A 14,080-nucleotide genomic window follows, 5' to 3' on the forward strand; every position below is an offset into this window, starting at 1 on the left:
AAAAGGTTATAGAGGTTATATACTTTCACACAAATGTGCACCTATGAGAAATGTATAAGAATAACATACCAGTGAACAGTTAAAAGATAAACAATAAAATACTGTACTGTAAAGTGTTTTAACAATAGATAATAAAAGATAGAGTATAACGTCAGGGAGTACTAACACAATGCTTATCCTGGTTTCTGTTTGGTATTTAAATAATTACAAAGTAAGAATAAAAATACACGGATTTTTTAATCGTTACTAATTATTTAATGTACACGTTGAGCTATCAACAAACAGTCCCCACTCCAGTTCGGTAGGTGGCGGTAAACGCGCCTTAAGTTAGTTTGCTAACCGCCAGGTAAATTCTAAAAGAAGAAGAAGTCGGTCTGTCCACTTTCATCATGGCTCCTCCAGTCGCAGTGTCACCGCTAATCAAGGTAAAATAACAAATATATTTTGCATGCAGTGGGAGTTACCTATTAATGGAAATTTGATAAATAAACTTAAAACTTAAAACTGTCTTTTATAGACAGACACAGGGACCTAAAGTGTGTTCCAGGCCATTGTTTTGGTAGCATGCTAACGGGCACTTGCTAGCTGACATTGAAGTCAGTTAGATGTATTTTGCTTCTCAGAACAACGACTAACTTCTTCCATATGGGTTATATAAAGCGCGTTATTGGTATTATCTAAAGTGAACTGCTATTTCACTTTACTATCTATTTATCTTCTGGCTTATGAGGTTAGTGATAAATGCAAGTCTAATGATCTGTAATTTGCACCAATTTAATGAAAATAATCTCTTCCCTCTATATAAATTGATATTGAAAATGTTCTATTTGTATAGTCTATAAAGGAATGAGTAAAAGATAAGTTCTGTGATGCATAGTGATGGGACTTATTCATACATTACTATCATTATTTAACTATCTCTGCTGAAAACTTTGTTTCTTGTTTAAGGCATTTAATTATTAGATTAATACAAATTGTACATGATATTATTTTAACCAGCACCAGCTGGCAGAATGATTTGTTTTGTTTTTTTCTGGTTTCCAGACAGCCAGATGGTCTGCTCTGCTGTTGGGAATGCTGTATGGGAAGCAGAGGTTTGGTAAGTGCAGACCCGTCACCAGACCTTAGTCTTAAAGGAATAGTACACCCAAAACATGATTAGCCTTCATTTTCTACTCACCCCCATGCTGAACAACACTCTGGAGTACTTTTTTGATATNGCTGAATGCGCACTTTCATCTGGTTTGGTCTGCCGCGGTTTCCATAGCATCGTGAACGCGCTTTCAGGAAATCCTATACACTACTGTTTGTACCTACTTTAATTGTCTGCAGCACTAACCTTTCCCCAGCCAGTAAAGCAGGAGGCAGCATTTCTCAGGCTGAACCTCCTTGTCGGTGCATCTTTCCACTCAGACTTGAATCTTTGCATCAGGTCCTTTTCAAAAGTGAGCTGAATAAGTTGGGCCTGGCATTTCTGGAGCATGCTGCATTGATGCTTGAAAAAAAAAAAAAGTTTTTAAGCCGCAGACTTGTTAGACCTGTTAATTGGCATCTTTCCAGACATTAAATCCCTTACTGGAGAAGTTACAGATTTGAATTTGCTGCAGCCTCAACAGAATGGCAACCCTTTCCACTGAGGCCCACCATGTTTCATCATGGTGATGGGTGTGGGTAAGTGGGCAGCTAAAGGATTCATTGCTGATATACAGTCACATTAAATTTGGGATAAAGGAACTTCCATTACTTGGGTCCCAGCGTTACCAAAAGCAGATCTGTTGAACAGAGATTAGCTTAACCTTAAAGATTGTTTATTTTGCGCCTTTTTTCCCCGAATTTTTCTTTTTCTAACAGCTGAATATATATATAGTCTAATCCTCCTCTGACAATTGTTTCAAATAAACAATATTACTTGTCATGGCCTTCTTTTCCAAATAGACCAAGATTTCCAACAAAGGCCACGGGTTGGTAACAGGTCGTTTTTGTTCTTTTACGCACTTCCTACTTGATTTATTCATTATAAAAGCAGAGACAACATAATTACTAAAAATGTCTAAATGAAAATTAATGTCAATTTAATGTTTGAAGCTCTAAAAAAGTGCTCTCGTCCACACTCCACACCAGACATTTTCCAAACAATCGACCTCCACCCAGCACCCGGTGTGTTCTTAATTACTCAAATTAATTGGAGGGTCTAACACTTAACAACGTAATCTAAACAATTCTAAATGTAAAATAATTTATTACAAATTTTGGTTCTACTTTAACTTAAATATATAATAACTACCCAAAGAAGAAAACTAAATTGGTAGCAATTACAACCTACAAAAATTTAGCGTAAATGGTCACAACATTACTAATGTGGTTACTAGCATTGCAATAATACAGAGGGTCATATCTCCAAATTCTCCTCCTTGAGGAAATGGGAGAGTTCTGTAATTTTTATCACATGTACAATTTAACTATGAAAAACAAAATGAGAAGGGGGAAAAAGGATATTGCATGGTAGGATTTTTAAATGTACAGTATTTGTAAATTAGGGTCAAAAGTAGGTATTTATATTTGAGGTCTTTAGTCTGGTTAGGCCACTTTAGGACCTTGAAAAGCATTTTAGCCACCCCTGGTCGTGCTGGAAGACCCAGCCATGTTTCATTTTTTTATGCTCTCACTGTTCGAAGGAGGTGTCTTAGAATCCTAACAGTGGCCCAGTTCATTCCTCCCTGAACACTGATCTTTCAACCTTTCTCTTAAGCATTATGCTTCCACCCTCATAGGAAACACCCATCTCGAAAATGTTAGCTTATCAATTTTTTCCTCTTCTTTTTGGGGTTTATATTTTGTACTTACAGAAATACTCTTTGAACTGGCAGTACTGTTTTTGTTTGTTTTTTAAGATTACCTAAAGCCTATTGCTGAGGAGGAGAGGAGGGTTGAGGAGGCAGAAAAGAAGCTCAGAGAAGAGCAGGAGCGCATCTACAAACAACTGTCAGAAGGTAAAAAAAAAAAAAGCAATATTTTTGTAATATTCTCCACTTTTTGGTCAACTACATACAATTTTCTTATATTTGTATTTTATACTTACTTTCCTGTTTTTGTTTGTTTGTTTTTTCCTTTGCAGCAAATTCTGACACCATCCTCAAATGAACTACCTATGGTCCAATCCTGATCTCAATAAAATCTCCAATGTTTCTCATGCCTTCATTTTAGTGTGGCTGTGTTTTATTTGATGATCTTTCATACCAAAACAGTATCATTTTTTCCTATGGAAACATTTCAGGGGCATTACAGGTAGTTGGAATACATACTCCTGTCCTTCAGAGACAGATGAGCCCTGGGAAAAGCATTCCTCTAATCCCAGCCTAGTTTAGCTTTAATCCAAGGATTAGGGTCAGGGGCCAGTAGTAGAAAGTGCAATGTGGCCAGAATTTATCCTTCAATACTCTTCAGTTGTGTAACATTCTAACCCTCATTATAAAGGGAACGATATTAATGAATGTTACAGAACACTACAGAAGATAGTAGGTATTTGTGAATTAGTATTAGTTTCATGGTTCAACTCTAGAAATGATTGTTTAAATGTCTCTTTTTTTTTTTTTTTTTTTAAGTCTTGTGTCTGAGAAAAGAAAAAAAAAACTTACCACTGCTGGTTTGAAAACCAGATCTGTCAGTTCATTTTTACTGGGAATAGAGTTTAACTTTTAAAAAATAAACTGAGACAACTTTAAAAATACATCTGCTTTATTTAGGCCGTCATTGTAGACAAGGAACAGGCAATGAGGCAAGCTTTAACTCTGGCTGCAAAACAAAATAACTGCATTACATATATAACAGCTGTATCAACATACAGGTTCAGATATTACCTAATATATTTATTTTTATACATCCAAGCCTCAATTTCTACTAAAAAGTGTAATTTAAGCTAGAATGATGCACTCGTGGTTCAGAGAGAGCTGTGTATTTATCAGATGGCTCCTCTGCAGATCTCTAATAAAAATAAGCATTGCTATTTTACCTTGAAAAATATTTTTGAATTTATATATTTACAAGATAAGCAGTATGTACATGTTGTTAAAGCCAGGCTGCTCCTTTTAGTTGGTTAAAACCTTTTTGTTTCCCAGAAGTCAAAATGTTAAGCACTGCTGCCCCGCAGCACCACAGTCCTGGGTTCAGGTCCTGGACCTTATCTTTTATAGTTTACACGTTCTTTGCGTTTCTTTAGGACGTGTCAATTTCTTCATTTAGTTGCATAAAGTTCTTCATTCTCTTGAAGATGTAGCATTTGGTCACCACTCATCTCCATCACTGAGCTTAATATACTGACTTATTTTTAAAGCAATTTAAAACCAACTTAACATTTTATGTACTTTATAAAATGTTGTCTTGGCCATGCTCTTTCCCACACACATGCATACACACAGACTCAGTATATACATTAAAAAGGCATCACAGAGAAGCAACTACAGACTTCACTGATTGCACTCTCACACATCTATTGCACAGAAATAACCTGTTGCTTTGCCTCACTAATTCTAGCACAATGTAGATATAGATCTCTGGAGTCAAGGTAAACAGACTCTCATTTGTAAATATTGACTGGAAGGAGTGACCATTAAAAAAACTATGTGGTCAATGTTCTACTTTCAGTTTGACCTTGTTAAAGTCTAGACTTTTCCATAAAAATCTAACAGAACTACGTTTTCTTTTTGTGTATTACAATACTTATGGAGCAGGTGTACTATTTGCTATGTGAAGTATTTACAATGGTTTTGTGACACCTGCTAGAATGAAACAAAAAACAAAACATACAAAATATTATTTGTACAGAAGAAACAAGGCTCAGAACAGGAGCACTATAAGAACCTAGTAATAATTCTTAAAAGGTAACTGATCTTTTTGGAACAAAATAATTTAAATGAAAAAACAAATTAAACATTCTATTTAAATACAAGATTATATCCAGGACCTCGGTGCTGTCCTGGTGTCCTTGTCCTGGTATAGAAGAGCAGAGTTTTCTCTATGAAGAAGTATTTATGGGTTTATAAAAGCATTTTCAAGTTCCTGATTTTATAACTTTTTTGCTTGCCAGTGAATCTGATACATGTTTCCTGTAGTTTTCACATGATTCTGGATTTCCCATCTTCAGTGTCTTTTAGCAAATGGAGCAAGTCTTGGAGCCTCCATCGCTGGGGTTGTTTGCAGCACCTATATGAGACAAAAAAGAAAAAAAAAGTACATCTCTGAGTGAACATTAAGCCTGGAACATTCTTGTAGTAAGGAATGTGTTACTAAATGTTTTCTACGACCAACATGTTGATCAAGAGTTCATTGATCACTACGATAGGAGGCCACCCAAACAATATACATCCTATTTCCTTCAGACCTCTGATAATAAACTATTAGATTTTGGAGTGCACAGCACACCACCACAAGACTGTAAAGCAACCATAGTGGAGACAGTGACCCCAGCTATGAATATTGTTGAAGACTGGGGAAGAAACTCCAACAAAACAGCAGTCCCCCATTTTTTTCTGAAATGATCCTGGCAATTTATGAATGTATATATAAATATATATTTTGAGCTGAACATTTTTAAAATTGAATTTCGTTTGTGTCTCCTTATGTATTTGTTTTTTGCAAAGGAATCCGCCCCTCTTCCTTTATAGTTTTTAATAATGTAATAAATTGTCTTATAGTCTCAGTTCTGTTCCATTTTCATCTTATACAAAAGCAGCTGGGATCTGCAAATAAGCATGATCCCTTTTGCCAAGTTGAGAAGTAGCTACACAGATTCATTGCTAAACTTCAATTGTTAGAGCTTAGGACTTTGTAAGTATAAGTTATCAATGTAATTATTATTAGCTTGTGGGGATGACGTAACAAAAGATTTAATGTCTTAGTCTGACTAGGTGAAACAAACGATCAGATAGTGACCAAGCATAATGAGTTACCTTTTGCTGCCTTAGCAGCTTCTTTTGCAGCGTTCTCTTCCTCTATGGCTTTAAGTTTAGCCTCATATTCCTCTTTCTTTGCGTTCCATTCTTTCCTGTTGTTAAGGATGCCATCAAGCATGGGTGTGATTTGTGGATGGAAGCGAGAAAACTCCTGTGAAAACATGAGACAAACAAAATAAAGACCAACGAAAATGTAATACGAAGCGAGAAATGAATCAGATGGTTGGGTTTGGCCCAACAATTACATTCTGGTTTACATAAATCAAAGACATATCAATAAATTTCAAATACACCATGCATGGCCTTTGTTGTGCACAAGGAAACAATTGAAGGCAGTACCTTGTAGACAAACGTGCAGACAAAGTCAATGAAACCACACTGGAGCTTTGGAAGGTCTGCTGCTTTATTTCTGTCCATCATTGGCTGTGGAGAGGACAATGCAGTCATTGTTAGGGCTAAGTCATTTATCAAAATAATTAATTTAAACTATTTTCAGAAGATTATTTTATGTTTATGCTTCAGTATCAATGTTACTCATTTGCAGACTAAATTTTCAAAACATTTTTACTTAGTATACTAAAAATATATGTGGAGGATGTAGCTTGATTCTAAACAAATTATTTTTTTTAAATAAAATCTCTTTATGTTATGAACTTAAATGTGTCTGCAGGCATTTATCAAATCTACTTTAACTTTCAGAGAATTGCAAACTCACAATCGGTTGCTGTTCCAACACTGTCCTCTCCAAATCACCTTGTTCCCAGAACTCTGCAGCCACAGACAATGCAACCTGAAGAATAAAGATACAATGATTTGTGACTGAGCAACCAGCTTTCCACTTTGCTGAGTTTTTTCATTGCCAATACTCTAACCTTGCTTTGTACTTCCCAGGGCTTTGTGATGGCAGACAAGTCACATGCTGTCATCATCATGGCCCTGAAATAACAAATTACAAAAGTTAGAAATGTGCAGGACTGAAGAAACATGAATGCTTTTATTTCACTCACATGACAATCTCTTTTCTGGTTGTTTCTAGAGACATGAAGTCCACCCATTTCTTCTCATCTTCATAGGTTTTTGAAAGGTCCACAATCTTTTGGAACATTGTTCGCTTCCTGTGATAGAGAATTAATTATCTAATATATTTAAAACCAATGATAAATATATAATAGGTTTAGATCAAGGTTGAGAGGCAGCACTAACTTGAAATAAAGAGCCAGGTCAGTGGCGATGATAGCAATATCGGTAAGATGGATCACATGATCAACCTGCCGCCTGTTCAGGTTCTGGTAGATATTCAGTGACTGCAGATAAAATGCAGAGTTAGATAAGACAAGTAGTTTACGTTAGGTTAAACACCAAGTTCCACCATTTTCTGTTACCTCATCAGAGAGAAGGAACTTTCCAAACTCTAGATGGTGTCGTTCCAGGATGGAGGAGCCGTGTAACTTGGCCAGAGGGTTACCAGATCTGATGAGGGATATAAGAACAATTCCTAAATATTTGCCAGCTAAGTCCCCCTCAGCCATCTGAAATTAAACTGAGCGTTGACACATTAAAAAACTCCAAACCTTTTAAACTCTTATTCAGTCCAGTTTTATCTTCTAGTTTACATAGGACACCAGTGTGAAAAATTATAAAACCTTAAAGCTTCTTTTCCATGGAACAGGATAAACTTTTGTCATGTGGTATTATTTAATCTTACTTATACTTACTTATCTTATTTATAATAAGGACATTGGCTCCCAATGTCAGCTTTGTGTGCGTTTGCGTAAGTCAGACTCCATATATAAACATTTTTCTATTATTGTAACATCTGCTGTTTGAGTGAAAGTCAGTTTTACCATTTGCATTTATTGAATTCTCATTAATTTATTTGTCTTTCTATATATCCCAAAAATGTTTTTTTTTTTTTTTTTTTTTTTTTTTTAAAGCAATCCACTGGACTTTGTTTCCAAGTTTAAAGACATTTGGCTTCCCATCCAGGAAGCTTTTTCAATTCAAATTCTCAGAAATAGCGTTGAGTCTTTCTTTAAGATAAACACTGGTAAGTCTGAACAAATGTGTCACCTGCTTATTTATATCCAGATACTCAACAAAATATGGATGCAGTTCTGATATATTTTGTTAAGAAAAGCTCTGTGTTTACACCTTGAAGCTTTCTCTTCCTGATTCTTTCCTGAGAAGAGTTCACTTGGGAAAAACTCTTTAAATAACACTACATAATGTATATGTATTAAATATCAATGAGACTTGTAAAAAGATTATGACAGAAATTGTGATCTTAGTCAGTCCATAGAAGTTACTTAGGGTAATGGAAGACAGCTGCTTATCAACCGGGGCATATCTCGTTGAAGTGGCCCCGACTCACAGTTAAAGAAGCATTTTATACAACTCCAGTATGCAACATGATCACACATTATGTAATACACGTTTGCAGAGGAGGCGACATCCATGGCTCAAGCCTTATCAAAATATTACACTTTGTTCTTAGATAAAGGACAGCGCTGTCATTCCATTCCTAAATCTTTGCCATGTTCAGAATGAAGGTGACCTTTTATCCTGACAGAGGAACTGTCCTAATTATATGAACTAGTTTGGAAAACATTATTTCTAACACAACAGGCAGGTATTATTAGGGGTTAGCTGACTCACACATCACATCAACAACAATAATCCTAACAATTTAAAACAAAGAGTTCAGCGCTGTTTCTGATACCTCAGAGAACAATAAAAAATGTATTGTTTTATTTAAGGCAATGACTTTTGAATCTCCATGTTATTTCGGCTTGTTATTGACTTGTTTCTTCTAAATCCTATTCTTTTAAATTGAGTGGAATGCATGGTTCATTAAATAATTTAAATCCAGTTTAATCTAAGGAACAAGCAATTTTAATACATATTTGTCTTTTTTGAAATAACTATTCCAACAGACGTTTACACTATTTTATATGAAAAGAAGTGCATTTAAATGAGTAAAGAGAGGAAAAATTGTATCCACTTACTTGACCTGGTACAAGTTGTTTGTTCCCCTGTGGTCAATATCATGCAGAAATCCTGCTGTGATCATAGCCATAACTTCTAGATCTGTGTAGTATCGCTTCAGATGTCCTGTCTGAGCACACAGGATGAAAATATCAATATGAAGCATTTTGAAGATTAGACAATAACTGAACTGGTTTTAAGGGTGTGTTTTTTGTTTCTTTTTTAACAAATACCGTTAACAATGTGAACATGGTCTGTCCCACGTTGAAGCCGTGACGCCAGTTGTGGTAGGTGATTTTTCTGTAGCCTTTACTGACTGAATACATGAAACGAACCAGCACCTTGATAGAAAACAAATAGTTATGTCTCCAACTTGTTGTGCTCCTTAGTAAAACTAGATGGTTTTTTTTATATGCAACTATTTTACTTCTTGAGGGATCTGGAACTTCTTCACCACGCCGACTTCATAGTACATCTGAATCCCGCACTTCACCAGATCCAGTTCTGTGCAGTTAAAATCCGAGAAGCGGAACTCGTAGATCTCATATTTCTTGATAAGAGGAGGGAGATCTTTTTTCTAAAATTATAACAGGAGAATATGTAAACTAAGTGACAAAGAAGAAGGCATGAATAGTATTTTGAATTACATTTTCTCCCTGGTCATACACTGCAGTATAATTGTATATGTATATGTACAATATACATATGTACTATACAAATTAAGCATTACTAGAATCTCTAAAAGATCTTCTTCTTCACACTCCCAGGGTTCGCAGTTGTAGAGCTCTCTTGTGTTCTAGAAAAAAAAGTGTAATTTTAAATTTAACTAATTAAACCTAATGGGAAAAATCCAAAAGCAAATAAAAAAATAACTTTAGAATTAAAAAGACAGTGAAATGCATTGATTCTTTTTGACCAAGGGGATAGACTTCTCTAAGCCTAACCCATAACACCCATATTTATTCTTACTGCACCTTCATTATATAACCCAAATCCTTTATCCCACTCCATTTACTAACCCCAAACCATTAGTTTCTCATGCCTTCTGTGCGTTTTGACTCCTAATACTGTTAATACAACATGTACATCACACCTTTTAACTTGTTTGGATGAGTAACTGTTATTATTTTAAATGCATTTTGCAAAAATAGTCTATCCTTCCAAAAAGAAAATGTTTCAAATTAGCTGAAATTCAAGAATGTTAATTATCTTCTTTCCGGGGATGCTGGGGTTGTTAATATAGGTGACGTATCCTAACCATAATAGTTAGCAAAAAAAAATACGTATTACTTTTTCAGAAAAACAGGGATGATTGAAATACAATGCAAGATAATTAGCTTTTAACAATGGCTTTTCCTCAACAAAGCTCAAAGGGTGATAGAAAAAGTACCATCTTTATACCAGGGCAATATTCTGGGGTACATTTCTATTCATGTAATCAGAGATTTCTGGAGTAGAACGGAACTAATGAATTAAAATTTCCATTATTTTGATTTAAAGTTCCACTGACCAGGACATTTTGGATCTCATCATTTCGACATTTGACATGGTAGAGCACCATGTCCTGAGCGATGTCCTTCCGGTTCTCTAGCCTGTTCATCTTATCATACGTATCTGATATCAGGACTGACCATCCCAGGAACTGAGTCAAAGCCTTCGAATCAGAGATATTAACTTTAAAACACCACTTTATAAAGATATTAGAAATTTGTTGTTTTATGAATATAGTTTATTTGGTCAATTGACAAACAGACAGATCTGCCTGACCTCCATTAGATTTTCATCGTGATCATCAAAAGGCTTTCCATCCTTCCTGTTATAAAAGGTTGCCACACCGACTATTTCTTCTTTCTTGTTAACAATAGGAAGCGAGAGAACATTCTTTATGGTCCAGCCACTGCTGTCCAAAGCTTCTTTCTGCAATAAAAAAAGAAAACTCAGCTGAAAGAACTTGCAATTTTAACAGAAAAGAGAAATCAACACAACCAGCAATATTAAACTTAAATTTTGGGATAAACCATGTTTCCACAAAGAGTGATGATCAACCATTAGTATTTTGAGCTGATAATACAAATCTATTTAGAGCAAAAAAATGTCTTTATGGAGTTTTTTTCCATCTAAGTTGTAGTTTATTTTATTAACTCTATAAAATAGTTTGAAAGGAAGTTAGTATATGGTTTGTAATCTTAAGCAAACAACTTATTTGCGAGTTTTTATCAGCGTGCAGTTCCAAAAGAACTATTCAAAGAAGAATAGATTAATAGATTAAATTTTTTTGTGTCAGTTTTCAATTTGCATTGGTTTTGTAACTCCTAAAAATTAGATTTTCATTGTTTGTTTTGGTCTCTTCTTTAGTTTGACATCATTCATCTCAAGACTGACCATATCTTATATTTTGCTAGTATAAATTTTTTAAAATATAATTTTATGTTTTTATGTCATAATATAAAAAAAGAAGAACTATCAGTCCCTTTCTAATGTTTTCTGAAGATGGTCCCTATCCCTAACCGTGTCGTCTTCCACTGATCTGAGATCAGAGTGGGACATGAGCAGGACTTTGCTAAATGTGAGTCATCAATCTTTAGCAAAGACGGGACTTTGTCAAACACCTGGAAAGGTTAAAAGTCTCACCTGGAATTGAAACGTCTCATCAGCAGCTGCATTCATGATGTTGCAAATCTAAAGGGAAAAAAAGAAAAATAATAAATTTTGCATTAAATAATTTAACAACTACCTGCACTCATTGAAAAGGAAACTCACAAATCCACTCTCAGCAACATAAGTAGGAAGGCCGCTGCTCAAGGCCCAGTGGTCTGCAGGTGGAGTTCTTTGTGACAAATTGAAAGAGAAACATCAGCAGATGTGGCTATAAATTACATCCATTATGCAACTGATTTATGATAATCAATATAATAATTTTTAAACCACTATGAATAGTGTTTCCAGTGACCGAGCATGAAACAGAGAACCGTTGATGTACTTACGGAATAACTTTGATGTCTTCTTTTCCATGCAGGATGTAGTCGATCACTTTGTAGAAAATTACCTCCTGAAGGGTGAATTAGATAGATTAGAAACACAGACCAAAACAAGGAATGTTGCAATAAATAAAGACTTAATAGAGAAGTGATAAAACAAGAAAAGTTAGATGAAATAACGCACCCTTCCATCAGGAGTTACGGGGCCGCTGTACGGGGCCTGCTCTCCCATCAGCACCGGCCAGATGTCAAAGAATTCCTAAAAGAAGGAGGGGGACATTCAGTAAGTATAATGTAAAAAAAAAAAAAAAAAAATTAACAAATTAAGGTGAGAACTTAAAGATAGACATCAAACCTTTTCCTTTGTCATGTCTAATAAGCCCACAGAATAACGGTCACAGTTAAGATAGGCTCTGACTGTGTACAAGGCTTTGTGAAACTGTCGCTCAATGTCAGTCAGCTCTTCAAACACCTTGTTGGCAGACCACAGCAGCAGCTGTAAGGAACATAACAGAGTTTTAGCATTTCATTTCAGATTTTAAATGCAGCAGAGCAGTATAGAAATAATAAGGGTTTATCTAAATTTTTGCTGGTACCTGTCCTTTACGTGTCTCACAGTTGTGGAGGTAACTTAGGTGAAAGATCTTAAGGTTCAGGGAAGCAATTTTCAGGTACTTCAAGAAGAGCTGCAAACAAAAACATGAATCGCATGTTTACATATCAATTCCACATTATTGCACAGCAACTGCATGAATATATATCATGTGATGTAGCATGAAGTTGCACATAATGGTGAAGTGTAGGAGAAAATCATTTATCTCGCAGTGGTGAGCATCTGGAGTATTCAGAGAGAACCCACATTTGCCCAGGGAGAGTGTGCTAACTGAATAAAGCCTAAATAATTATATACTAAATAATAGCCCTTATCCCAATTTGAACCATATTTAGTAATTTCTTGCTGTAAGGCAACAGTGTTAAAGCTACGTCTTCATTGTGATTTTATCTTTGTGATGCTGTTTGTTCTCTAAAATTCTCAAACAAATCAGAGTTTTCGAAAAAAAAAAAAACAGCCAGATTTATATTGAGATCAAAATAGATAAATGTGGACATTCAAAGGGCTACTTTAGAGTCTTCGAGTAAAAGGTGCTGAATACAAGCACACATTTCAGATTTAATTTTTAAGCATCCATCTTCTTCCCCTTGTCTGTCAAGGTCATGGGGGGGTGGGTCCTTTCTCTGGCAGTCTATGGGAAAATGAAGGGATACTTCCTGGAAAAGTGATCTGTCCATCACAGGGCTGAGACATACAACAATGCACACACCTAAAGGCGATTTATATATACCAAACAACCTAACGGTCATATTGTGGGAGGAAGCCAGAGTACCTGGAGAAATCCTATGCATGCATAGGCCGAACATGCAAACTTCATGTAGAAAGACGGTAGGCCAGGAATTTAACTCAGGACGTTCTTGCTGCAAGGCCACAGTGCTAAAAACTGCCCCTACGTTATGCTAACGAGCATAAAATTCAATATATAATTTCTCCCAATACACAATTATGCATCACTTTCTGCTGATCCATCACATAAAATCCAATTAGTGTGTTGTTTGTTATAATATCACAAAATGAGACCAATTTTAACTCTGACTGGTAATGGATATTCTGTGATTATTCTTTCATTATTTCGAGCATTGATCTTACAGTTTTAGTTTAGTTTTTAATTGAAAAAAAAAGCTTGAAATGAGATTCTGGTAGTTACAAGTAAATTATAACCTAAAGATGAAGATCATTGTAAAGTGTGTTTTAAAACTAATTCACCATTTTGTTAGTAGTTGACCTTTTTTTCATACATGAATAGGATAAGTTGATTATCTAAAATTTGATAAAATAGTGCGAAGTAATGAAAAGTATGAAGCCAAATTTTTTCTTTTGGCATCATTTTGATCAATATATGACAAAAGGTAAACATTTTGTTGTATCTTTTACTGTACATACAGTGAGATAAAATGTATCGAATTATTATCAAAACCTTGCAAATATCTCTTTTTCAATTATTTAAATCTCAGAATTAGCAAATGGGTTAATTTATTTATATTTCTTTTATTTCACGGAGCTCAGGGTAAATAGAACAGACAGACAGACAGACAGACAGACAGACAGACAGACAG

At 35.1% G+C, this 14,080-nt stretch overlaps 2 protein-coding genes across 2 annotated transcripts in view; one reads left to right on the forward strand and one right to left on the reverse strand.

The window, feature by feature from the left end:
- The first annotated feature begins 319 nt into the window (after window positions 1–319).
- On the forward strand, window positions 320–3,201 carry atp5i (ATP synthase, H+ transporting, mitochondrial Fo complex subunit E). Its single transcript, XM_015382770.1, has 4 exons — window positions 320–425; window positions 1,045–1,099; window positions 2,892–2,990; window positions 3,116–3,201. The coding sequence occupies exons 1-4, from the start codon at window positions 390–392 to the stop codon at window positions 3,139–3,141; spliced, it is 216 nt and encodes a 71-aa protein (XP_015238256.1). The 5' UTR covers window positions 320–389; the 3' UTR covers window positions 3,142–3,201.
- A 1,804-nt stretch (window positions 3,202–5,005) lies between these two features.
- LOC107089796 (rod cGMP-specific 3',5'-cyclic phosphodiesterase subunit beta-like) overlaps window positions 5,006–14,080 on the reverse strand; it is an 11,923-nt gene continuing 2,848 nt past the window's right edge. The window contains exons 4-23 of the mRNA XM_015382767.1: window positions 12,508–12,597; window positions 12,267–12,407; window positions 12,096–12,170; window positions 11,918–11,982; window positions 11,694–11,760; window positions 11,565–11,612; window positions 10,701–10,850; window positions 10,444–10,587; window positions 9,664–9,729; window positions 9,361–9,510; window positions 9,167–9,274; window positions 8,954–9,063; window positions 7,331–7,418; window positions 7,152–7,252; window positions 6,956–7,063; window positions 6,821–6,884; window positions 6,664–6,738; window positions 6,288–6,371; window positions 5,946–6,099; window positions 5,006–5,199 (exon numbers count right to left, since the gene is read on the reverse strand). Of these exons, the coding sequence (XP_015238253.1) occupies window positions 5,147–5,199; window positions 5,946–6,099; window positions 6,288–6,371; window positions 6,664–6,738; window positions 6,821–6,884; window positions 6,956–7,063; window positions 7,152–7,252; window positions 7,331–7,418; window positions 8,954–9,063; window positions 9,167–9,274; window positions 9,361–9,510; window positions 9,664–9,729; window positions 10,444–10,587; window positions 10,701–10,850; window positions 11,565–11,612; window positions 11,694–11,760; window positions 11,918–11,982; window positions 12,096–12,170; window positions 12,267–12,407; window positions 12,508–12,597 (1,941 nt within the window). The 3' untranslated portion in view covers window positions 5,006–5,146. The remainder of the gene's footprint in view (window positions 5,200–5,945; window positions 6,100–6,287; window positions 6,372–6,663; window positions 6,739–6,820; window positions 6,885–6,955; window positions 7,064–7,151; window positions 7,253–7,330; window positions 7,419–8,953; window positions 9,064–9,166; window positions 9,275–9,360; window positions 9,511–9,663; window positions 9,730–10,443; window positions 10,588–10,700; window positions 10,851–11,564; window positions 11,613–11,693; window positions 11,761–11,917; window positions 11,983–12,095; window positions 12,171–12,266; window positions 12,408–12,507; window positions 12,598–14,080) is intronic.

The sequence above is a fragment of the Cyprinodon variegatus genome, unplaced genomic scaffold, assembly GCF_000732505.1.
Source record: "Cyprinodon variegatus isolate N-32 unplaced genomic scaffold, C_variegatus-1.0 Scaffold266, whole genome shotgun sequence".
NCBI classification, from domain to species: Eukaryota; Metazoa; Chordata; class Actinopteri; order Cyprinodontiformes; family Cyprinodontidae; genus Cyprinodon; species Cyprinodon variegatus.

What these genes read in the sequence shown, in the direction of transcription:
- atp5i (XM_015382770.1), top strand. Translation starts at nt 390, where the DNA reads ATGGCTCCTCCAGTCGCAGTGTCACCGCTAATCAAG. An exon ending in CAGTGTCACCGCTAATCAAG is followed by an intron (nt 426 to 1,044) that starts GTAAAATAACAA and finishes TCTGGTTTCCAG; the next exon opens with ACAGCCAGATGGTCTGCTCT. An exon ending in GTATGGGAAGCAGAGGTTTG is followed by an intron (nt 1,100 to 2,891) that starts GTAAGTGCAGAC and finishes TTGTTTTTTAAG; the next exon opens with ATTACCTAAAGCCTATTGCT.